The sequence below is a fragment of the Trematomus bernacchii genome, unplaced genomic scaffold (genome assembly GCF_902827165.1).
Source record: "Trematomus bernacchii unplaced genomic scaffold, fTreBer1.1, whole genome shotgun sequence".
NCBI classification, from domain to species: Eukaryota; Metazoa; Chordata; class Actinopteri; order Perciformes; family Nototheniidae; genus Trematomus; species Trematomus bernacchii.
The window spans coordinates 7157394-7183333 of NW_022987698.1; the positions used below are offsets into that span (position 1 = coordinate 7157394).

The 25940-nt window shown below is 39.4% G+C and overlaps 1 protein-coding gene across 1 annotated transcript; it reads right to left on the reverse strand.

Annotated features, from left to right (window-relative positions):
• Positions 1-346: 346 nt before the first annotated feature.
• myg1 (myg1 exonuclease) lies at positions 347-24819 on the reverse strand. The gene is made up of 7 exons (XM_034138714.1): positions 24499-24819; positions 23468-23580; positions 18402-18561; positions 16683-16832; positions 15293-15415; positions 14514-14695; positions 347-913 (listed from the first exon to the last, which is right to left on the reverse strand). Exons 1-7 carry the CDS (start codon positions 24772-24774, stop codon positions 724-726), a joined length of 1194 nt encoding a protein of 397 aa, XP_033994605.1. The 5' UTR covers positions 24775-24819; the 3' UTR covers positions 347-723.
• Between the last annotated feature and the right edge of the window lie 1121 nt (positions 24820-25940).

Below are 25940 nucleotides of genomic sequence, written 5' to 3' on the forward strand. Positions count from 1 at the left end.
GGGAAATCGACTGCACAGTGCCAGTAAACTTGTCGAGACTCCGGCTGCCACAAGAAGCACCTCTTCATGGTCTTTGTACATTTCATTTCTCAGATTTAATCGAGCCTCATTATTGGCGCTTTGATCTTGCAGCCAGCGGAAGAAGCTGCTGTATCTCTTTGTAGTGCTACAGTTAATGTCAGCCTGCTGGAAATGAAAGGGGGGGACCACTGTCTCTATAAATCGACCCTTAAAAAGGTACGGCCGTGGTATCACAGGCTTTGAAGATGCCTTTTAGTGGTCCACCAGACTGCCTGCCTCGTATATATACACTTGATGGAGAAAAGAAGTGAGATGTGAGCAGAACTGAAAAAAGTAAGTGCTTTATTGTTTGATTTACCCAAACTGTTTACTAATACCAGAATGTAATCCAAAGAGTCTTTAATTGTAGAATTGACATCAAAACAGACTCACATTTATAAGAACCAAGACAAGAATAATACCGTTATTTTAGATTATGATTCAGAGCGAGCCTGTGTAAGAATAAAAGGTATTTAGGGAACTGATCCAACTTTATTTGGCCGACATTTCCATACCCTCTTCATTGTAGCAAAACAAAACAACATTAGCTAAGGCTGGGTCGAACAAGATTCAAGACAGCAAACTAACATTTTAATCCTTGCTATCCTCTCTAAAGACTGACCCAGAGAACAAAATGTGCTGCTGGCTCTCCTCTCTGACCCTTCAGCTGCTTCCATTAGCAGGGGACTTGGCGGCGGCCTGCAGGGTCCTACGGGCCATCTCCAGGGCTCCTTCCTGGCTCTTGTTCCCGCCAATAAAGCCTCCAGCGTGGACGAAGACGCAGCCCTCGATCCCACTGAGCTTCGACAGGGCTTCATCCCGAATGCCGCACCACTCTTCCAGCAGGGACAGCCTGGGACAGGAAGACAGAAGGGAACATTGGCTTACAGAGACACTGTGTGGTTTGGCTGCTCACTTCCTGTGGACACCAAAACACTGAGTGCTGTCATCGTCTGCCTAACCAGGAAAACAACAACAAAGAAACCAGAATGATGCACTGATGAATGATGTCAACCAACATCAATTAAAGAACAGAATAAAACCCAAACAATTAACTTCTGCTAGTGAGTCACTTTTCAAGCAAACATGCCAATCCTTAACTGCTTCTCAAATTTGAGGATTCTCTTTTTTGTCATAAGATAGTGAACTGATTTTTTTTTTTTTTTGTTCGCTAAATTGGATAACACGATCAAGACATCGTAGACTTTAGGAAATCATCACATACATTTAGCAAAATGCTCTGATATTTCTTTTTTTTATTATTTGAAAAAAGAAACAGCAAAACTATCAGTAATGACATTTGATTCTCCCATTTTATCTTAGAATGGCTTCGCACAAAGACTTGGGTTGCTCTGGTCTTTCTAGATCTTATGACCTACAGTGCACTGCTGTCATTCAAGGCACCTGCAGTTATCCTGACAAACACTGCACCACCACAAGCAGCCCGAGCAAATAGACCAATCAAATCAGCTTTATTCTTCTCTGGGAATGTGGAGAATCACATATTTGGTACCTTAGAAAGGCATCCTTATGATTGCAGGGGAGACGACAAGCAATCATACAAAGTGGAGAAAAGATTGGCTCTGCGAGGGTTCACAGGTTGACCTCCTCAAAGTGTCTCTAGATGTAACGTCAAAGAAGGAAAATTCATAAAAATGTAGAGCAGCTCATTTACCACCTGCTGTGTGCAGCACACGCCTCAGTCTAAAGTCTGGCATGTCATTTAAAACACATTACCAGTTGTCTTTTGTTTCTGTGCATGTGTGTCATGCTTGGCTTGACAGGGTTATTATCTCATTCCTTCAGGCCTGGTCTGAAGCATATGTAGCAATTCTGATTTATCACAAAACAGACTTTAACATTCACTTAAAGCAGGGGTGTCAAACTCAAATACACAGTGGGCCAAAATTAAAAAAGCGGTACTAGTCGAGGGCCGGACTGGTTCAATGTTTATTGCAAAACTTATTGAAATGAACTTATTGCACATATTAAACCTGGAACTAACAAAGCTTAAATTATTGCCTATAAAAACAACCCATGTTGTGTTCGAAAGCTGTTACCGTTCATGGTGTTCGCGGGTCAATTTTGACCCATGATGTATTTCAGTCCAAAACACACAAACAAAATGACTATCATCCAATATTGTTTTAACTACATCATAACTAACTTATTATGCATTCATAACCGTACAATCCTGTTGTAATTGTATTTTATGACCCCAAAACATTACACCACATATTGCACATGTGCATGTGTGTGTTCAGGTTCAAGTGTTAGTGTACATATTCTTTGAGAAAGGTGGAGTTCCCGTGGGGGGAGGGGGACAGAGGGATGGGAGACCAGGTGCATGTTGCGAAAAATAATTGTTACAGTGGATGAAGGGGGTGGGGCTGGGGCGTCTAAAGTCAAAGATGAATCTTGATTGGGCCAAATTTGGCCCCCGAGTCACCCACAACAATTCAGCTGTGTCTTCCCAGACCCGAACACCAAATTATACACTTTTTTTTTTAGAGACCTTCAGACTTGGCTAAAATGGTCAAAATCAGTTTTGTAGTGTTTATATAGCTGTCGTGGAGGATATCATGAAGCCTTGTTCCGATAAAAAAAAACTAGAGCGTAGTTATTACAGTATATCATTTTAACTTGAAACGGGTCACGGGAGACCCGAACACAACATAAGGGTTAAACATTAAATAATCAGTTGCATTAATTTCTTATGGCTCTATCTGCAGCTTTTCCGGAGTCATTTGTTATGATTACATTTTTCCACAGGCCAACAACAGCTTAAAAAAACCAATTTCCCTCAAAGAAAAAAACAAACATGCATGCCCTGTTGTCGCAAGAAAAAAGTGCAAAAGGAAACATCCATAAACTCAGTGTGCTGCTCTGTGATGCTAGTTCAAGCCAGATACTTGGCATCTCATCTTGGGTGCAAGTTCATCAATGTTTGGGCTCAGGCTCTGAGCTGAGGAAATCCTCAGGATTGAGTGAAGGTGTGCGGGCCAGATCTAATAGTAATTAGAAATTATCCTGCGGGCCGAAATTAAATCTACCACAGGCCGGATTTGGCCCGCGGGCCTTGAGTTTGACATGTGTGACTTAAAGCATCAGATCTCATTTTTTTAAAGTAATGGAAACCACAGGCCCTATTTTCACGTGTCACAAGTTTGATGAATTATGGAACTGTTTTGTGTAACTAACAGTCTAACTAAAACAGACAAAGAGAAATGCTTGTCAAAAACAGATGGCTCTTTAACCTGTTAAGCCCCAAGCATGTTTTTCAGGTTTCAGGCTTGAAAATGACATGCCCAGAACAAATGACTATATCTTCATTTCTAAAAGGTGTAAATTAATAATCTTTTTTCTCAAAGCAATGATACACCTGTGAGTTGGATGTAGAAGTGTCAGAATCAATATAGATGTTTTTATTTTAAAGTAAATTCAGATTGAACATAGTAAAAGAATGTAAATGATAGTGTCCGTCCAAACAAAAAACATGACTTATAGTGAAAACCACCCTTGAATGATGGGATAGTAGACTAAAAGTTTTAGGAATCCAAACAAAAACATATAATAAGTACCCTGTATCAAGATTGATGCAAAACAAGTGAAATTTGACCTTTTTAGAGAGGTTTAGAAAAAACAAAACCCACCTCTGGGGTCATTTGGGTATATTTGCCATATCTCTGGAACCTGTTGAGGTTTCCATATTAAGTTGAATAATTCAAACAAAAGTTAATATAATCAAATATAATCAAATAATAATCAAATATAATCAAATATATTCCTGTATAACCCACAATGAAAATGCATTATATTTCATGTTGTTCTATAATCACAGTATTTACAAACACAAGGGGTTTGGTAAATTGAGTTTAAGGCCTATTATAGTTTATCACTATGGGTGTCACTGTTTAAAGAGGGGAGACAGTTGTCAGCAAGCTGTGCACAGGAGACCCCTGACTCAATGGAAAAGTACTGAAGCCCCAAAATGGGTTTAGGCCATACCATAGGAGAATATGTCTGGACATGTCCAGTCCTGCACACCAGAGGCCATGACCTTTCCCCACATATATGGGTATGAAGGTGTGTCTTTGGTTTTCTGTCCCTGTGTGGAGCATAAAAGCACTGGTTGAGAGGGAGAAAGCTCCAGAGCGGGGGTTTTCCTTGGTAAGTTCTCTGAAATTGACTTTGATTTTGAATGTATTGTTTTAATGTGTTTTTTATCACCGACCATTTATGAGGATATTCCTCTAAATTCTGTCGGAAGAATTTAAAAAGGTACAATTTAAATGTCACAACTGAAGTGGGCCAGTTGAGGTTAGAATTTAAATGTCACAACTGAAGTGGGCCAGTTGAAGTTAGAATTTAAATGTCACAACTGAAGTGGGCCAGTTGAGGTTAGAATTTAAATGTCACAACTGAAGTGGGCCAGTTGAGGTTAGAATTTAATGTCACAACTGAAGTGGGCCAATTGAGGTTAGAATTTAAATGTCACAACTGAAGTGGGCCAGTTGAGGTTAGAATTTAAATGTCACAACTGAAGTGGGCCAGTTGAGGTTAGAATTTAAATGTCACAACTGAAGTGGGCCAGTTGAAGTTAGAATTTGAATGTCACAACTGAAGTGGGCCAGTTGAGGTTAGAATTTAAATGTCACAACTGAAGTGGGCCAGTTGAGGTTAGAATTTAATGTCACAACTGAAGTGGGCCAGTTGAGGTTAGAATTTGAATGTCACAACTGAAGTGGGCCAGTTGAAGTTAGAATTTAAATGTCACAACTGAAGTGGGCCAGTTGAGGTTAGAATTTAAATGTCACAACTGAAGTGGGCCAGTTGAGGTTAGAATTTAAATGTCACAACTGAAGTGGGCCAGTTGAAGTTAGAATTTGAATGTCACAACTGAAGTGGGCCAGTTGAGGTTAGAATTTAAATGTCACAACTGAAGTGGGCCAGTTGAAGTTAGAATTTGAATGTCACAACTGAAGTTGGTCAGTTGAAGTTAGAATTTAAATGTCACAACTGAAGTAGGCCAGTTGAGGTTAGAATTTAAATGTCACAACTGAGGTGGGCCAGTTGAAGTTAGAATGTAATGTCATAACTGAAGTGGGCCAGTTGAAGTTAGAATGTAATGTCACAACTGAGGTGGGCCAGTTGAAGTTAGAATGTAATGTCACAACTGAAGTGGGCCAGTTGAAGTTAGAATTTGAATGTCACAACTGAAGTGGGCCAGTTGAAGTTAGAATTTAAATGTCACAACTGAAGTGGGCCTGTTGAATTTAGAATTTAAATGTCACAACTGAGGTGGGCCAGTTGAACTTAGAATGTAATGTCACAACTGAAGTGGGCCAGTTGAAGTTAGAATTTAATGTAAGAAATGTAAAACTGTGAATTGAGATTTTATATTAGAAAAGGACCACAGCATGATATATTTGTATGATTGTCACATTGTAACGAGAGAAGGTAAAAACCCTGTAAAAGTGTGGACCATTTTCTTCAAATAAAATCATCCCACCTTTTTGGATTGGGATAACTTAAAAGAAATCTGCGCTCTCCTCTCCTGCTTAAAGGTAAGATTGCACAACTGCCACACTCACACTTAGGCAGGGCCACACCCCATTACTGATACCAGAATCCTTCGGGATCGCTTATACGGATTTAGTGCGTAGTCTGAATTGAAACAGCAGTTAATTGAACCTGGTTCTTCAGGAGTTAGTAGACCTTGCTGATCCAGGTGGGTCCGAGCCTGGCAGTAAACTTACATAGACTCAATAGCTTCTGTTAGGTCAATTAGTAGGTCTGAGTAATTGCCGGAATAAATTAACAGGCCTCCCGACTCCAACAAACCCATTGATCGATTTTGGTGATTGACACCTCTTTTGAACCGTTAGAGCCAATAGAATCGAGGGGGAGTTCCTAAATCCATCTAAACTTTACCATTGAGGAGTGAGAGTGATGCGCACGCAGTTTGCCCAAACCGAAAGCTATGTTACACTCTATAGAAAACTACGTTTATTGCCATAAATATGATGATGGATTAACCTTCAGTTTTTCTCGTTTTAATGCCATTGAACAAAACTTTTGATCAGAACAACAGCTAAGGTAAGACGTTTTTAGCCGTTTTGGCTCCGTAAAGCACATTTCTTTGTTGTCGTTTCTTGTCGTTTGGCCGCGAGTTCTGATCGCTCAGTGATGATACCTATATGTCTGGAATCTGTGGAATCTCAGCTTGCTAATCGATATCTTTTCTGTGCAGATCCGATAAGTAATAAGGGTATTTTACCTTGAGTTCTGTGCTAAGTGCGTTAGCATTTTTTCGCTCAGGGCTAATTCAGAGCCTTTGTTATTACCCTTTTGTTTCGTTTAGCTAAAAACGGTTAATATTGTCTGATAGCTGAGCTTCTTCCTGTTAAGTGGGTATGACACATTCATAGTTTATTAAATATTAAGAAGCCCTCAGACGCTGTTTCTTGCAAGATGTTGCGTTTTTCCCCCGCCCGCGGGGCCGTGGGGTTTAACTGGTTAAAGGGTTTTCTTTTGTCCTCCATTTTGAAGGTTTGATTTCTGGCCATTCTGTGAAACATCCTCTAAAAACTGTAATAGTCAGAGAGTAAGGAGCTTCAGAAATTATCCATAATGGCAAATGATTGACATGTTTTTCAAGCCAACTCAATGCCATTATCTCAAGGCCACATGATCGGGAAGGTTTCTCATTTCTCCAATTCCCCTCCTCGACTCCTATCCTCGTGTCTTAGTCCCGCCCACAGGAGATGCGAGCGGAGGAGTCGAGGAGGGGAACCGAGGAGAGAGGAGAGGAAGCAGCAGGCGGTTAGAGAAATGAAAAATCCTCTCTGAGCGGTCATTTTAAAGAGACGTCCGTTAATGATGACAGGAGGCACAGCAGCCCTCTGTCTGATGGACAGAACTGTGTTCATGATGACTTATATATTTACTTTTAATTCATTGACAGTGCGGTATAATGAGACAATAACAGGCTACAGATGCGAACATATATACACACACATATTTATATCAGTGTTTCCCCTACCATTGTCTTGGCGGGGCGCTGCGCCCTGCCAACGGAGCCCCGCCTGAAATTCAAGGTGTTTTTTTTTGTTGTTTTTTTAATTATATATATATAGCACCAAATTGCAACTGAAGTAATCTATCTACGGTCACTTTTCACATTGAACATGTGCTCTTATTAAATAAACTAAACGCCTATGTTATTTATCCAATGTATGTGCATGTTTCAGTGTCCACTGCTTTGCGTATTCACATTCTCCCTCCGCTCTGTTTCTGAAATGCGGGGCTCCGCTCCGCACGCCCGCACGCCTGCACGCCCGCACGCCTGCACGCACGCACGCACCTCGATCGACCGATATTCACTCTCTGCCAATCAATCGGTGCTCTCTATAAATGCCGATCGGGAGAGCCGATTTTCTCTGTGCGCGGCAAAACAAGCTCGCCAAAATGGCTTCACAAGTCTGGCAGTATTTTAAGGTGTCCGAAAAAGACAGTAAAATAGCGGTATGCAACGTGTGTGAAGCAGAAATCCTGCAGCTCCGCCCGCTGTGACGGACCACTGAGCGGAGCAAAACACACACTAAGAGTTAGACCTAACACACTTAGCTATTTTATCTACCTCTGGAACAAGCTAAACTAGTTATAAATATATGTATTCTTCACTGTTGGGTCGCTCATTACTGGATCAGTGAGCTGCATGAGACGATACTGACAGGCTGTCAGGAGAGAGAGAGAGAGCGGGGGAGAGGAAAAGAGGGCGCTTCCGCTCATTTCTCCCGTGTTATTATTCAAAGTTAATGTAAACTTGAATAATGTACTTCATTTGAATGTAATAATTATGTTGGTTGTTGTTTGTGGAAGCGCCAGTGAATGAGCCCCATTAACTGAGCCCCATTAACTGAGTTTTAAACATCACTTTAAATGGAAGATCCCCATAGCCCCCACCCATTCGATCAGAGATCGGTATCGGCCGATACTGATTCGGCCCCAAAATTGGCGATCGGAGCATCCCTAGTTTAGAGGTTTTACAGTCTCCAAGAAAATAATTAGTTCAATCCTCCTGACTCAATATTCATGGACACCATCTCTGTAGTAAAGAGTGTACACACAATGCAACATATCTTCCTTTGACAAAGGGCAGGGATTTAGCCGACTAATATCACAACAGGGCCAAAGAGGAGGGATAAACACTCAAATACGGCTCCTTTTAAAGACAAATGAATTACATTTCCTCACCAATCACTACAATTGAACGTGTTCCACTTCTTCAACAAATAAACATGACGGCTTTTTACCTTTAATTTATGAAGTAAAACAGAATTAACAGATTTTAAGACATTTAATTGATTCGTCGATTAATAAAATAATCAACCTGCAAGTATTTTAATAAATCAACAAATCCTTTTAAACCTGTTTCAAAACATTTTCTAGTTCCAGTAACATTTTCTGCTTTTTTTCCACAATGAATCAAAGTTATAGAATAAATGTGGCTTTCAGACCAATATCTTTGTTTCAGACATTTGAAAATCTTCCCTAGGGCTTTCAGAAATACCAATGTTTTTTTTTTATGAGAATTGGTTTGCCAAGGAAATAATCTGGGAAAAAAAGATAATAAAATAAAACCAGCACATAACCGCAGGTAACATCCCTAATACAGAGGCAGAGCAGAAATAAGAGTGATACGTTCTGGTCCAGCTCACACTGCTTCTAACAAACTGTTTTACAGTAAATCTCAGAGGAAGGACTGCTTCCACTTCTTTCTCTCCTCTCAGCTCACATTTCCTTAGCAATGATCTGCTGATAAAAATAGACATCTCCCCCCCAAGGTGCAGTAGCATGGACACAGGTGATAACAACACCCCTTTCCCCGAGTCGGCACACGCCCGCTGGGAGGAAGCAGGCCACCCGTAGGAAGAGCCATCTGGAGCTATGTTGTCGTTTTAAGCATCTCACAAGCCATTGTTCTGATGTAGCTCCAAACCAACAGCCCTGTTCGTATTAAATCCAATCTTTGAAGTGCCTCGCCACCATAAACATCTGTCTGTTCAATTGGAAGAGCTGTCGCCTGGAAATATTCTGCAGCGGAGTGGAAAATGTCCGGCAGTGAGGAAGTGTGAAAGGTGAGACAGCGAGGTATGGGGAAAGGTGGAAGAGGGGAAGGTAATAGGATTAAAGGGGAAGCGAGCAAGACAGATAGGAAAAATAGAAGAGTGTGATTATAGGACAGAGACAGAAATGCCGTTCATAAGAGAGACAGTAAGAGAGAAAGAAACTAATGGGAGAGCAAAGGGACCTCATGGAAAGAGAAATAGAAAGTGTGTTACAGATCAAAACTCAATAAAAAGCTATTCCACCCTCTTCTTGTGCCTTTGGGCAACCTAAAGGGTATTCATAATGAGACCCATGTAGACCCAAGATAAAGAACAAGGCCACATACACAGCATGAAGTCATCTGAAATATCACATCTGTAAGTCCATTTGATTTATAGACCAAAGTCACTTATATCTCAGAGGGCTTCACAATTTGTAAAACATATGAAAGATTCTTTTAAGACCTTTGATTCCAATACGGAAAATTCCCTTACAAAAAAAACAATCTCAGCGTAAGAGACTTTCAACAGACGGCACCATACTAAAAAGACAGATGCCGCTTTAGTAGAAATACTGTGTGAAGAATCAGAACGAGCATAAAATAACATTCCTTTATATTTTTCAGAAACTCAAAGACACATTATTTGATACTGTTTGTATAACACCCATTCAATGTATTCTCTATATAGGAGTTTGTATTGTAAGTGGCTGAGTCTGAAATATCTGTTTACGGTTCACTCTCCTCCTGCGGTATCAACGCTGCTTTAAGTAACTGATAATGCTAACCGAGTGCTTCCTGTTGAGCTTTATTTTTAGCAGCCACGGGACACACAATGCATTTGTCACAGAGGTTAGTACATACAGGAGAACACTGAGCAAACACTAGTGTGATAAGTTCAACTGCTCCAGGTTCATGTATCGGGAAAAGGTAAGGGGATTTAATTAACTTAGATTATTTATAATGGATTTTCACTATGTGTTTTCTCAGGGGAGTTTCTACTAACCGTTTTTGCCTTGATTCCAGGAAATTAAAATTGAGTCTGTAAACAGAATTATATTGATGAATTGTCAAAGGAGCTTTCTTTTATATAAACCACTACAGTTTATATTCAACTTTCCCTTTGGCTGAACCGGCATTCAATAAAAATCATCAAGATGTGGTGTTATGATGGGAACAAAACTGCCATTTTAATAATTCACCCACCTGATTTGTTCTTAAGGGGGAAAAATAACTATTGTGAGTTACGATGTCTGACATTTCATTTCATTTTGTGTAGAGGCCAATTTATTATTTTCTACAGAATTGAATGACCCTGAACGTCTGCTGAACATGCTGCATACAAAGTGTTTAGTGTTTCTTATAAGCTTGTTCAAAGAGAAGTTAGTTTCTGAATATAAATCAAATATTGAATCAGAATCCTTTCAAATCCCTCAGATTGTTATTATCTTTCTACACTTTCAAGTATCTAAATGCTAAGAGCAGATAAACACAGTTTAGATCAACATTTTCAAATAAGCCACTCACTGTCTAACTTGCCAAAAAGGTCCAAGACTCAAATAACACATACATATATTATTTGCAATTTAAATAGTGTGCCGGAGGTTATTTGCAAGTTATGCAAGGATTAGAAGACACATTTAAAAATGTCACCTTGTGTTGGCTGATAAGGAAGAAGCTCATTAACTTTAAGTAAAAGCCCAATTCACCATCAACAACCTGTGACCTACAATTTGAAAATGTAATGAAATTAAAATAAAATTAGGAGAAAAGAGTCACTCAAAAGGCACCCTTTTTTTAAACTTAAAAAACAACAATCGTTCCATGTTTTAGCCGTGACCAAATGAACAATTCTAAGCTGATCCTTGGACTATATTGTTCATCTCTAATCAATACTAATATTATTTCACCTCAGTAACTGGTGATTAAGACCCATTCGTACCACTTTGAGAGGCAGGGAACAACATCAAACAGAACAAATAATCACACATTTATCAGCCTATGAATTCAATCCAGCATGAAAACACATGGCTGCTGATGGATCTTCTGGTCAGTGTCAAAATTAGAATGTGTTTTCTGGATTGCTTCAATGTAGAATGCTGTAATGCAAGCCGCCAGAAAGACGAGAATCTCCGCAGTTTAATTTGTTTCCATATTCATAATGTGTGATGTATGCTGGGATTTAGTCAGACAACAAATGAACTCCAGAACTCCAGGGGGGGATGCTGATGACGTTAGCAGAGCAGCGTTGTGGGTCGGAGGGCGAGAGGCTAACCAGGTAAACAATTCCTCTCCAGAGGTAACACACACACACTTGAAGTGTGTTAACCATCCGACAAATTCACAGAGGGTCTTTGTCTTCTCATTACTGTCATTATGTACAGAGTGGCAAGGCAAGAACACTGATGTGATTTAATGAGTATGTACGGGGCATCTTTTACTAAAGAAAAAGGCTTGAGGGTTGGAGAGAGCTCATTATTTCTAGAAGATGCAGGAATGGTCCACAAAAGACGCAAGGTTGTGCACAAGGCACATTGATTAAGCTTACATTACATAGGGCGTAAAATGCATTACAAGTTTAAAAGACCATGAGAAGGATAACAATAACAATCATTTAAGGTAAGGAAAACAAACAAGACTAAGACAAAAGAGTTCATTATCAGAGATTGCCTAAAATGTTCAAAGTAAAGCACTTTTTAGCCATGGGTCCACCACTTTAGTGCAGACTGGAATATCTCAACAGATATGGTGGATATCTGATGGATGAATATGATAGATTGTGATTCAATTTTGGAGAAACATTAATGACGGATGAATCTTACTTGCTTAAGAGACCCCCAGACTGTCCTTTAGCACACCCATGAGGTTGACACGTAAGCTTTTTAGTGAAATGATTTAGCTGTTGAATATGGTATCCACATTTATGTTCCCGTCAGGATGAATTGTAATATTCTTGTTGAGCACATAAAATTCATCTAGTCTATCAGATACTTTTTAAACTACTGTTAAGTTCAATGATGTTCTTGTGTAACTTCAGAACGGCCTATATCCTGCTAATAAAGAGGGTTGTGAGGAGACAATGGGGAATATATAACTGAAGATACTCTGTTGTTCGATAGAGACTGAATCTCACATTCAGTAAAATACACCCTCGTAAAAATCTGGCGTATGCTTAAGTATGAGGCTGTACAAAAAAAATAAAACTAGGAGAAGATTAACACCTTATTGGGAGGAGCAAACGTGGAGGAAGGACTCAGGTGTCTCTGTTGAGTTTGTTTACATCATTTCAAATCCTCAGAGAGAACTGTGAGAACAAAAGCTCTTCCTTAACTATCAATCGTCGTACAAACACGCTTCTCTATCCAAGCAGGTGTTAGTCCCTCCCCGGACGACATGTCATTCCTCCGTGAGTTGTTGTTTAATGGTGCAATAAGCATTTATGTTAGCTCATTTCAACACATTGGGAAGGTTTGTTAAGTTCATATCCTTCACAGTATTTTCCCACAATGTTTAAAACACTTGTCTGGGAGAACATCCCGAGTCAGAGTCACAACACCCCTGTGAGTTCTGAATGTCTAACTTCCGCCAAGGTAAGTCATGCAAAGTGCTGCCTCGGCACACATTACAAGCGGCACTCGATGAAGCAGAAATGTTGTTCAGGGTTCCTGCAGGTTTCACCAACTCAAATTTAAGACTTTTTAAGACCTTTTTAAGACCTTTTTAAGACCACTTTGAATAGAATTTAAGACCTATTTCACGGCAAGAAAGTATGAAGGAAAATTGCTATGAAAGAAGAAATACGTCCCATAATTACTTACAAAGTAAATGTATTCATGTTCAACATAAGAACAATGACTGAACATAACAGCATAACAGTACAGAACTGTGTTAGTGTGTTAGTCAAAAAGTGTGTATGTGTGTATGTCTCTGTGTGTGTGTCTCTGTGTGTGTGTGGGCTGTGCAATTAATCGTATTTTAATCGCAATTACGAAACATAATCGATTATTTTGCTTTGCTAGGTTGTGACAACATATTTGATCTAATTCATTTTTATTTATCATATTTATATATGTTTAGTAGCTTGTGGAAGTGCGCTCCAAAATATTTGTTGATCTTGTTTATTGGTATTTATTATTTTTGATATTATTTATTTAAATGTATCATTTATTTAATTAATTTTTTCAGTTGAATTATACGCTCAGGGTAATCAACAGTTAAAAAGATACTGTCCAAATTATTATTTGTTTTAAAGTTCAATAAATGGATGTTTTCAAAGTCAATTAATAATTGTATTTAATAATTGTGATATCAATTATTGACCAAAATAATCGTGATTATGATGTTTGCCATAATCGAGCAGCCCGTGTGTGTGTGTGTGAGAGAGAGAGAGAGAGAGAAGAGAGAGAGAGAGAGAGATGAGAGAGGAGAGAGAGAGAGATGAGAGAGAGAGGAGAGAGAGAGAGAGAGAGAGAGAGAGAGAGAGAGAGAGACGAGAGAGAGAGAGAGAGAGAGAGAGAGAGAGAGAGAAACAAGAGCTATATTCAGAGCTCTGCTGCCTTGGCTACAATCTTTCATCGTTGCTGTTGTATGATTGGTGTTTAACTACGGTATTTAGCGTCTACAGCACCTCCGCTTTTAGGGTTGACGTAGACCCAAACGTTGCCCGGAGGTCCCCCGGTGTTGTTGCGGGAGCTTCTGCACTAGCTAACGCTGCACTAGCTAACGCTACATTAGCCAAACAAACACTAATTTATTTTGCAAAAGGTGCAGCGGGCTTCAAACACATTCCCCTCCCCTGGTTTCAACCAAGCACTAAATTCGATGTTTTCCAACCAAATACGGTTGAACTTACACTTCCCCATATTTATTTGTAAGTAGATTCTAAGATACATTAGTTTCTGACTGCCGTTAGCTGAAGCTTGGTTGCTAGGTTACTAGCTGGGTGTTCTCCGATAAGGGGCCGGGGGAAACAAAGTTAGTGTATACTGGTTCCATGTTGATTTATTTCAATACAAATGGTTGGGGGGAACTGAAAGACTATTACCGTACTGGTTACTTTGCAGCCCGGACATTTCCCCCAAAACACATTTAGACGATATCGCAACAGAGAAGTACCTTTCAAATCGGATCATTTTTAAGACCTTCTAAATCATATTTAAGACCTTTCTTATTTTTTTGGTCATATTTAAGACCTTTTTAAGGCCTTAAATTCAGATTATCAAATGTAAGACTTTTTAAGGCTTTTTAAGACCCCGCGGGAACCCTGGTTGTTTGAATAACCTTTACTAAAGAAAAATTGTGTGAATTCACACTTATAGCTGTTTTGTTTTTTTTAAATCACCTGTTCTGGAAGGTGTTGAGCCCGGCGGGGACGCACTGGACCCTCCACTGTCCATTCTGGTCGGAGAAAAGGACAAACTTGATGGGCGACTCCACCTTCAGGTCCTTCTCCAGGGAAAACAGATGCTCCTTCCACGGACATCCACCCTGTGAGAACAACACCACCTCCCCACTAGGATCCACCTGGTAAAAAGAGGAGACACAGAAAAGAGTGTGTGAAATAAAGCACAAAAGCAGCAACAACTTGTTTTTTTTCTGTAATTTAGGGTGCTTTGGAGAACATTTGCTTAAACTTTGCAGTTTTATAATATAAAGTTTCTCAACATAACTAGAATATAAGCCAGAATAGAGTTTTTAGTCCTTGGCATTGAAAACATAATTTGCCCTGGAAATGTACATGAAAATGTGAACTGAAAGTCTGTCTTTGAGAAAAACACACGATATACCAGCCTCTCACTGTTATACAAATATTCAGATTGTCCTTGAAAAAAATTGTGTTGAAACAATTATTGTCCAGAAAAAAGTGATATATTTTTTTTTAAGTGGGTTCAAATAAGAGTTTGTCAACATCATCTATGTCTATCTGGTTCCATGCTAACCTACAATTTCACCATTTATTTCCCAATTCAGAGAAACAGAGTGAGAGTTAAGGTGACAAGAACAATAAGCAATCAATCTTGACAGTGTCAGAAATGTATTTTTCTGGAGTCCAAGTGCAAAGTAACAAAGTTCACAAAGGATGAAAAACATTTTCACACATCAGATTGGACAGGCTCGTACCTGATGCCTGGCCTTCACAGCTTCCTCCACCACGGCACGAGCCGGCAGCCAGGAGGACTGATAGAACTCCAGACGGTCCAGGAACTCCTCTCCCACCATCTTCATAGCCTTCCTGAAACCCTCCTGGGGAAGACATGTGTGCCGCCACATACATGCATTAAAATCAGTGTAATGATGTGAGAGCAATATCTTGTTATAAATGTGGGTTTCACTTTAAAATGCTCCTGGTCTCTTTTTTAGTTCCAGATCATAAAAGTCACTTATGAGCGTTCAGACCCAAATACTTGCCATCTCAAACACATGCATACAAATCTAACAGTAGGGATATTCTGTGGTATCTCTGAATTTGAATGGTTGTGGATTTACAAGGTAAAAATCTATGTTTTCAATTACAGACACTTTTGAGAAATCACCTGGTCGGTCTATATTCAAGTCGTCTGACTAAATAATATTTGTTGTCGTGCCTCAGAGACTGAGTTGGTAGGGGTGCCGGGAGTAGAAAAATAATCATGTGAACTGAAATGTGAAAAAACCAAAACGAACAGGCCAGCCTCTCCACTGAGACAACCCCACGCAACGATGGAAATAAATTGTTCGGCATATATGCAAAGCCAGGCTTATCATGCAGAAAAACAGGTAGCGTTTTCCCGCAGGCATTCCCCTCCTGCACTAATGAGACAGAAACCCCCCCAGGCCATTTGTGTGAGCCTACGTTGTTTCTGCACGGATCTGGAAATGACCTCCGAACACCGATTGCACAGCATTGCACCTGTTCTGTTCACCACAACATAGTTCCTGTATTTTAGTTTTACTGCAGGCTGTCCATTTTGTGTGATTGTCATTTAATAATGTAGCCAAAAGCCAACAAAAATGAGTTCATGGAGTTCAGTACCGGGATGATTGAGTCATCAGCTACAAGGGCTCAATCGATGAGGCAATGCGATTATTATTCAATTGAATGAAAGATATATTAGAAACTACTTTGATAAGTTTATGATTGTATTTTATCAAGCAAAAATGCTAAATATACCCAGTCCGGACCAGAGATATGGATGGAGAGGTTTTTTTTTGTTAAAACAATTGTTTGGGGAAACAATCTGCATGTAATTTGTTTTCCAATTTCACATTATTCCTTGGATTCAGTGCATCTTGTAGCTTGACTAATGGAAACGTGTGTGTATAGCACTGTCATGCTGTGTTTCTTGTGTGTTTTTACTACAACAGATATAGTAATTTACCCACAGTAATTCCCAAAGTGTCTATGAGGCATGCTGTAGAAACCCAGGCAATTAAAAAATAACAGATACAAACCCACGCATAATCTGTGACCTTTGGTTTAAAAGATGTATAATAACGTGTGGCATGAGAACGGCACTCGTCAGCCCTTCACCTCTGTGTCTTGACTCTTGCTGTTCCAGCGTGGGTTCAGGTGGCCGACGCGTGCGCTCAGCGTGGTGGAGACCGCGTACAGGGCCTCCCCGTCATATTGTGAAATACCGTTGTCAATAGCATCCACCTCCTCCACAAAGTTCTCATACAGCTGCGAGGAATTGAAAGAGACACATGACAGGAGAGGTTAGGATTCTGTGACGAGCGAATACTGCATGGCAACAACATGGGAATCTGATGTTTTATGTTCATGCTAACTTTAGAAAGCCAGAGAGAAAATCCCTTTTTAAAGCCAGGGAAGTTATGAAAGGACTTTCAGGAGAGGGTTTACATTATTCTGATTGAAATCAATTTGGTCACAGTGTGTGGGCAGTTACTGAGGCCTAGAGCGCACAGTTTGGACATAAAACCAAAATGAAAAGCCAAATTGCTGCTATTAGAAAGTCCATTGACAAAGCGAGAGAAGAAGTAACAACGCAGCAGAGACATATTGAGGTTGGAAAAGTCAACTCGTTGGTACATTGGAAGGTCAATCACCAAACAGTTGACATTTTACAAGTGGCTTACAAGTGGAACTACGTTTTGGGTCAAAGATAGAGATTTTGCCTGAGGATGATGGAAGCAACATCCTAAAAATAAGTAAAGCCACTGCTGTGAGTAAAAGGATTATTTGGGGCTTAAAACCAACTGACAGATGAGTTAATAGAGCTAAAAGTCATGGTTGACCTAAGATTTGGCTAGCTTAATGTATCATTTAATATTCACTGTGCTAAAATCCTGCTTGAATCAGTCAGAATCTGAAACATCCCTGTCGCACTCTATTTATAAACACAATCTACTGACAACTGTAGAATTGAAGGCAAAACGTCATAAACTAAACTTAAACATTATGCATGGTGTAGTCCACAGTGACTGCATGGTTTATGATTTTAAAACAACCAACAAGGACAACATGAACAAAGACAATAATTCACACATTTTAAAATAGTAACTAATAATCTAGCTTTCTTCTCATTTATTAGATGTTTCTGTTCTTCCGTCCTCCAACTGTTTTTAAAATGAACGGTGTTGGAGCTCAATCCATGTGTTTTGGATACGAGTGAGACGAAGAAAAAAAATCAGTTTTTAAAGGTCTCCTATTATACTGTTTTTCATCAATATATTATAGGTCTCAGATATATACAAAACATGTCTCTGAAGTGTTGGCTCCAAATACCAAACAGATCACGCATTGCAGCATCCCATAAACCCCTCTGTTTCAAAAGTGCTGATTCTGTGTCTGTTACTTTAGATGAAAATAAGGAGCCCCTCCCCACGCCCCTCTGAGAGATATTTGGTTAAAAAGAACACAATGGTGCTCTAGGAGGAGATTCAGGTGATAAGGTGGGGGGGGGGGGGTTACCTTGGTTGGTTATTGGCTAATGGTTACACAAGCCAAAACAACGTTATGACATCATAAAGTGGCTTAAATCTGATCAGCTCATTTTCAGACGGGTTTTTATATAAATGGATCAGGACAAAAAGAGAGAGAATCTTTTTTCCTGAAATTTTCAGAATGTCTTTACACAGAGGGGACACATGTTTATGTATAAAAGAAAGGAAAAAGTGGATTTTGCATAACAGGTGAGCTTTAAATGGAGCATTGTGCTGTGAATAAAACTCAAGAGGTTACTAATCCACCGCCTGCTTTGAATCCGCCCCCCCCCCCTCCTCCTCTCACCTTGTCAAAGAGCACGTCCAGCTGCCTGTCGCCCTCCTTCAGCTGCGTCAGATGGGTCAGCAGCTGACGGCCGAAGTGCAGGTAGACCAGGCCTGCTGAGCTCAGCTTGGTCACCCACGGCTTCTCCGGGCGCAGGCTGTGGAAGCTCTCTGCAAAGGTCCTGAAGAGAGGGAGACACTATGTGAACCCACTGCAGGCGGAAGAGAGATGGCCTTTAGACGCCAAGACAATATTAATTTCACAGTAGGTGACAAAGGTCATTATAAAAATAATGCCAATAGCTTTCACAGTACACAAACAGATGCCCTATGTGTCAGCCAATGCTGTTAAGTGCCCCGATAAACATTCCTGTTTGTCATCTTGCAATCTACTCATTTATATAAATAGTTATCACCGCAATAAACCATATTTAATTTGGTCTTAATGTACATTATTTAATTTCATATTCTGTTCTTGTACATATCATATTCTATTTACATGTATATAGACTTTTTGGTGTTCTGCTCATAAACAGACTCCTCCCAATAACTTGTCTCTTCAAGGAAATGCTGAATCCAGATGTATGCTGCACATTATGTGATGTATATCAATGAAAGCCACTTGCATCCATAAACATTCCCCTCAGCTTCAGAGAGTTTGTGAGCGTCAGCACATGAATAGAAGCCACCGGAGCTCTCTCTCAGCCACGTGCTGAGATGGGAGGACTCCAGCACCCAGCTACTGTAGGTCATTTAATTTAGGCTTAATTAGGATGCTTGGGCTGCGGCACAGCGGAAAACAGTCTGTCGGATGAATGAGTGACATGCTAGGGAAGCAGGGGGTAATCACAGCCATTAAAGCACTAATTGGCCAAGCTGAGGCATTTCAATGCTGATTATCAGGAGATTGGAGTAAATGAGCACGAGGAAAATGACAGAGTGAAACCAGAAAGGCTGAACAAGGTAACCAGCACCAATGAGAAGCCTTCAGACTGTTTGTGTGAAATGAATGGGTGGCAGACTGATATTTGCCATACAGAACTGAAACAAGGTGATTCAAGTCAAACATAGAACCAATACTGGAATATGAAGAGAATTTAGTTAGCTTTGTTTAAACAATGTATTACAAGTCCCACAGTGCACCAGCTGCACCACTTCTTTATGCTAATGCCTAAATCACTGCACATGATGGCTTTACAGCATACTATTGACTGCACAAAATGAAGCTGTTCCCCTACTTAAAGTATCAAAAGAAACTCAAAGATTCAAGATCTTTATGAAAAGAATATTAGTGGTCAGTAAGTTCCCATTACTCTAATCCGAGTAGTCCCTAGAAATGACGGAAATGTGTTTTGCAGAGAGACAGATTTCACAGACACAGTGTGGGTTTCCAAGTCAACTTCTCAAAGTGTCACAAAAATATGTTTCAACTTTACTTCACTCAGACCCGGCGTCATGGGCGGGCCCATCCAGGATTTGGGCCCGCTGTTTCAATCAGAGCTGAATAAAACATTTACATTTTTTTATTATTATGTTTATTGTTGTTGTTATTTGTAGGGCTTTGTCCTCATATTTATTTGTGTATTAAACTATGTTGAAAGATTAGTTTAATATCATTTATTTTATTTTGCTATGAAATTCTGAATGAAAGTCAGCACGCGAGACTGGTTTTTCGCTGGGTTGAGTCGTGTGTGTTTTTTTTTTTTTTTAAGTGTTTTTTTTTTAAGTGAGATGCGGCACAGCAGCCTGTCAGTTTACTCTTGCTAGGTTAGTTTGACTATTATCATTTATATTCATCTGCAACAATGGATAACAGGAAGTGGTTCACGAACAAAAAGAGCTCACAAAAGGAATATGGCAACTCCGCGCCAGATGCAGGCACATTAGAAGAAATCAGTTACGTTACCAACGAGCTAGCAAACCAGCCAGGGACAAGGGAGGCTGGCAATCAATCATATTTTGAAGAGAAATTGACTCTCAAGCCCTCTCTCACAAACTCCTGCTCTGTGCGCAAGCAGACCGCTGCACACGCTCTCTGCCTCGCTCAATCTCTGTACAATCTGTATGTCTGCCGCCTGCCTTCACTGCTTCTGTTATAATGACCTTAGCTGGGCTTTAGTTCTTTCATTTCAGCCATCGTCTGCTCCTCTGACTACTCAGGCTTTTCCTTTTGTTGTAAACAATTGTTGACCCCTTGAACTGTATCCTATCAATTACTGACTCATCTGCAAACAATCGATTTCCCCTGTGCTTAGGAAATACATATTATGGACAAAAAATAATATTACATCGCTAAAAAAATGATGAATTTTAAATGCGATTACTCATGTCATCCTTTGAGAGGCAGATGTCGGGGAATGTTTCTTTATAATTAGTTTAGACCTCACGGTGACCTTCTGTACTTTAGAGAAAACTAATTCCCTTCAGAGGAGCACTTCAGAAACAGGTCTCGGTCTCATTTCTGCCTTTACCTTTCTGGGGCAATTATTCTGGTAAGATTGGATAACCTTTCAATATTAACTTATACTATCCAATAAATAAACATTAGAGCATCAGTGCCTTTATTCATTTGAATTGTGTACACATGTTGAGTCAGACAAACATACAAGAATGTAATTATTGTTACAAACCGTACGCTTTATCAGATGCTTTGATCCCAACAGAAAACTTAAATGTTGATCAAATTGAATGAATTGTGGCTACATTATCTTGCATTATAGATTGTTGGTGAATACAGAGGAGAGAAAGCTTGCTGTGTACAATACTTTTTCTATGTGGAAGCAACCTAAACTATGTCACAATACAAAAACCTAAAATCTGTTTATACGGGACATTTCTCTTCTGCTGACAAATGCCGACCACATTAAATACTGCATCCCCATAGACACAAATATATTTGTTTGCTTTCATGTCTTTGCTGAAATTAAGTGGAAGCAGTTGGAGCATTTCTAGTGTGAGCAAAAATAATCCCTGGCAGATCTGATCTGTTGTGCTTCTGTCAACCTTCAGTCAGTTTGTAGAGGATCATCTCCACACGTCTACCCTACTTTTATCATTTTCGAATCATAAATCTATCGATCATAAATCTATCGATTAGATTTATGATTCGAAAATTATAAAAGTAGGGTAGACATGTGGAGATTATCAGACAAAACGTGATCAGTCTCTTAAATGTGTGTCAACCACAGAGGGAACCGGAAGCAGCTTTCTTCCGGGTTTTAGGACACGTCACTGTGGCACTCTATTCACAGCCATTTTCTAACCTGTAAAGCGAACCTTCAACAGTAAATGTATTCTATATCTGCAGGAGTTCCTTACATTAGTTTTGAAAATAAAAAGTTAAATAATGTTATTTTTATCTTAAGGCTTCAATGTTCACTTTATTGGGCAGAGGACAGTGTAGACATGCAGGGGGGTGAGGGAGAGAGAGGGGGAGTGACATGCAACAACAGATCAAGTTATATGGCACGTGCTGTAACCATTTAGCTAACAAGCTGCTCCTTAGAATTCATTGTAATCATGGTCTTTCAAAAGTCATATATATAAAAAGGTTTAGGTCTCTGACTCTAATTTCCATGGTAACTGCAGGGGGCGTGGCAACTTTCAGTGACATGTTAGTCTCATGTTGCGTACAGTTATGGCCGATGTAGCAGAGAGTATGTCCATATTTCAGAGACAGGGAAGAGAGTGCTATCACTCATCTTATCTAGCTCTCGAAAAAAACCTACGTATTTAATGGTTTAATATCAACCACAGTTTTCCCTGGGATGTATTGATAACGCTGTCAACTACATCTGTGCACTGTCACTACTCTAAAATAAACTACACCCATCCCTGCCATCAGAACCATCTCCCCCATCCCCACATGTGAGTGACAGCCACATCCTCCTGAGGCTCCCAACAGAGAGACAGCCTCTGTGCCTCGTGCACCAGCAGCGGGGGGGGCGTTCAATTGAAGGAGCGCTAATTATCACTAACCACCTGCCAGGAAGAGAGTCCTGGCATATCTTTATCACCGTGGTCATAACTCTGATTATCACCAGGGCAATAAGCTGACAAGACATCTGCAGAAGGCTGATTACTCAACGTGATGAGACTTTGAGTGAATGCAATCATTTGGAAGGAACTTTGGCAGGAAATGTAGCAGAGCGTGTTACTACATGATCCATGCAGATAGGGTACTTTAGTAATGTAAGAACAGAGCCACAGGTAAATATAGTCTCTTACTTGGACCCAAGATGAATAGGATGCGATTCATTACACTTTGTTTTAAGACAACAAAAATAAGCAACAGGTGTGAAATCTAGTTGGATTTCCCTTTGTTGAGTTCAAGGAGACATGACATACAACTTCCTGTCAGACCTGTGATGGCTGTGCGTGCATCAATACCTATTTAACACACCTCTATATTTTTTAAATGTTAGCAAGACATGCACATTTTCAGTTGAATGTCTCAGCTCTCTAGTGGATGAACTATGCATTGATAATGTATGGTTTTAAAATGTATATGGCAATCAGTTACTTATCCACCTTTATACAAGTTAATTATGGAGCTGCAACAAAAGAACATATCCATTATCCATTGTTTCAATATCTGAATTAAACTAATATTTCCCAATAACACCTCCCAAACAAACCAAGACGATTTCTCTTTTACTCACTATAACACTATAATTTCTTAAAGCAGGGAAATAATAGGTGTAATTAATTAGATTAATTATGGTGGCTGGCTCATGACGTGGCTTACTGGTGCATCGAAATGGAACAAGCCTGCGTTAATGATATTAGTTACCCCTGTGCTTCGCAGCTGTGACATGTCAAAGTGGCCGACATGAGAGAGGCACATTTTGCATTGCTTCGGTAGTATTTGCATCACAGAAAAAAACGATTCTTCTCAACATGATAAGAATGGCTTACTTAATCAATTATTCATATGTATATAACAATTTTTATTTAAGTAAAGATAATTACATGAAGTACTCCTCAAGTGCACAACACTAGACTACATGTTCATTTAAAGTTAAAACTTTTTTTTCAAACACTTAATAAACGTAATCTCTTCGCAGCAGCATACTGCTACAGTCGTACCTCTGATGATGGTCATAGCGATGCTTCTTTGGGTCGAACTCTCCTCCCACGTCGACAACGATGTCACACTCTGCCAGCTGTTTCGGGTCCCTTGTGCGTATTATCTCGGCATCCTGTTAAATAAATAGAATGTTTTTTTAGGTCTGCAATATCTACATATTAAATCTATCCCACATGAATGCAATAATATCTTGATTGGTATGTCTAGGCATCATTTGAGCATCCCACACCTTTTTAATCCAGCGGAAAAATGAATTTAAATGAATTCTACCAAGACTGTGAATTATTACTAAAATGGTAAGTGTTTAACCCACTGGAAACAGATCTGTGGCAGAGTTCAACAATAATTCAATTAGAATGGAATAAATCACTAGTCACCGGTAAATAATACACATTGAATCAACAAACACATAATATTTATCTTTATATAAAAAATATATGTGTTATTTCCTGTGACAAATGGTTAACACAGCCATTCCTATTGTGTCTGAAGTTTTGTATGCAGCTTTGTTTACATTTGGGTCAGGGAGTTTGCCAGATAAATAAGGGTTAACCAGATTTTTGCTAAATTGGCTAATTTGCTTCTATGTGTTGTTATAGTTATAGTTACAACACGAGTTACTTTTAGAAGTCACTATACCCCACAAAGGTGAATGTAGGAACATGTCAGTAGAGTTTGGAAGGTGTTTTATTACGTTTTAAGACTTTTTGCTGGGTATTTTCTCCCAAAAAGTACACTATAGGCTATGACTGACTACACTAGTTTTATCACAGGTCCATTGTCAACGCTTAGAGCTCCATCTATCTGTGCTGCAGCACCACCAATTGGGGTGTTAAGAAATGACATGGGACGTGTCACAAATAAAAACATCTCTAGAAACCAGCCAATGCAGACTGAAGATTAATATTTAAAATAAGTGTTATCAACATTGTGTACATTAAGTAAGGTTAACAATAACACACGAACAACAGCAGTTAGAGGATAAATACATGCATCGATCATATAATGCACTGTTGCAGCAGAAGCCTACCTTGTACTCGGGTAGCTGCCGGAGGATGAAACAGGCCAGGACTTCATCACAATGAAAGCTGCCATTGTGGGTTCCGATCTTAACAGCGGGCATGTTTGCAGTGCGGAGTCTCTTCGGCTGACTGGACATGTATCGTGGTGCTTTCACGTCCACAGACAGTAAACAACGGCAGCTAGCTTGTGAATGTAGCAGTTGTAAAACACTAGCTGGTTTGGTTAAGTTTATTTGACACGTATTTATTTTTAGGTTAAGTGCTATCCTATGAATACACCACATTTAAACTTCACACGAAACGTGCTGGTGACGGACACATTAAGCAGACGGACCGGATATGGTGCGCCTGTTTTGTGAACCGCAGAAAACCGTTTTTGGTCTGTCTGTTTGTTGGTTGTTCTTACCATAGCCAGAATATTCTTTTCACATATTATTATCCCAAAGTTACCTGTGGATTTAAATGAGCTAAATAAATATATGTTACCTATGAAAGAGATGTTAATGCAAACTGGAATATTTGACTCACTGAATCACAGTAATTCTGAATGCTGACAGCAGAGGACGCTGAAGGCAAAGAAACACATCTCTCCCACTCAGGGCAAGACCTTTGCAGATATGTCATTCGTCATATATTTAAACACTTCATGGGGAAGTATGGGGAAATGTATTATTTTGTTTCTTTAAAAACAATAAATAAAGGATTTTACTGTTTTATAATAAATGTGATAATGATGTTGGCAAATTGTTTTATTAATAAATATAATGCAACAATTAAAAAAATACTTTTGATTTGTTTTCCTCAAGGATGTTGAGAAATATGTGAAACTTCTTTACTGTATGCTTTACAAAATGAAAATGTGTTCTGTTATTGTTCTATGTGTAAATGATCCCTTGTAAACTGAATCTGTATTGTGTTTTTTTGTTTAATCTTTATATATTATAATTCTATGGATTTCTTCAAAGAGAAATACATAGTCTGTATAAGTCCTGAAACTGCCCAAGACCATCAAATTCACTGTGGCAATAATTGTGTTTTAACAGAACATTTGTTTGTATTTGCACACAATTACTTTTATTTTTGTACGCATGCTTGTAACAATGTCAATTTTCCATTCTGATTGTAAAAGACATAAACGGTGATTATTAAGCCATACAGGCAGACAATGCTTCTTTGTATATATATATAATATTGAGGGCATGTGTCAAAGTTAAGCTTTAAAACCTTTATTAATATTGTACTTATATGGTTGTTAAAGCCTGAATTTAATTATAATGGCTCAAGTGAATGCATTGTGGATGTTTGAATTGGGTGAAGGATGGTCATTCTCAGCTCTCGCCCCCAACTCTCGTTCTCGCGGTATTTCCTTCAAGGTTTATTGACAAGGTAATTAGCCAGATGGGACCCTTGTAGTAGTCAGGCTAAAGAGAGGCATTCAGGGTTTTTCTCG

Bases quoted from the DNA above. Each gene is read 5' to 3' on its own strand.
- myg1 (XM_034138714.1), bottom strand. From the start codon at position 24,774: ATGTGGTGTATTCATAGGATAGCACTTAACCTAAAAATAAATACGTGT. The intron at 18,562-23,467 runs GTACGACTGTAG...CCCTCTCTTCAG, and splicing joins CGCTATGACCATCATCAGAG to GACCTTTGCAGAGAGCTTCC. The intron at 15,416-16,682 runs GTGAAGGGCTGA...TGTCTTCCCCAG, and splicing joins GCAAGAGTCAAGACACAGAG to GAGGGTTTCAGGAAGGCTAT.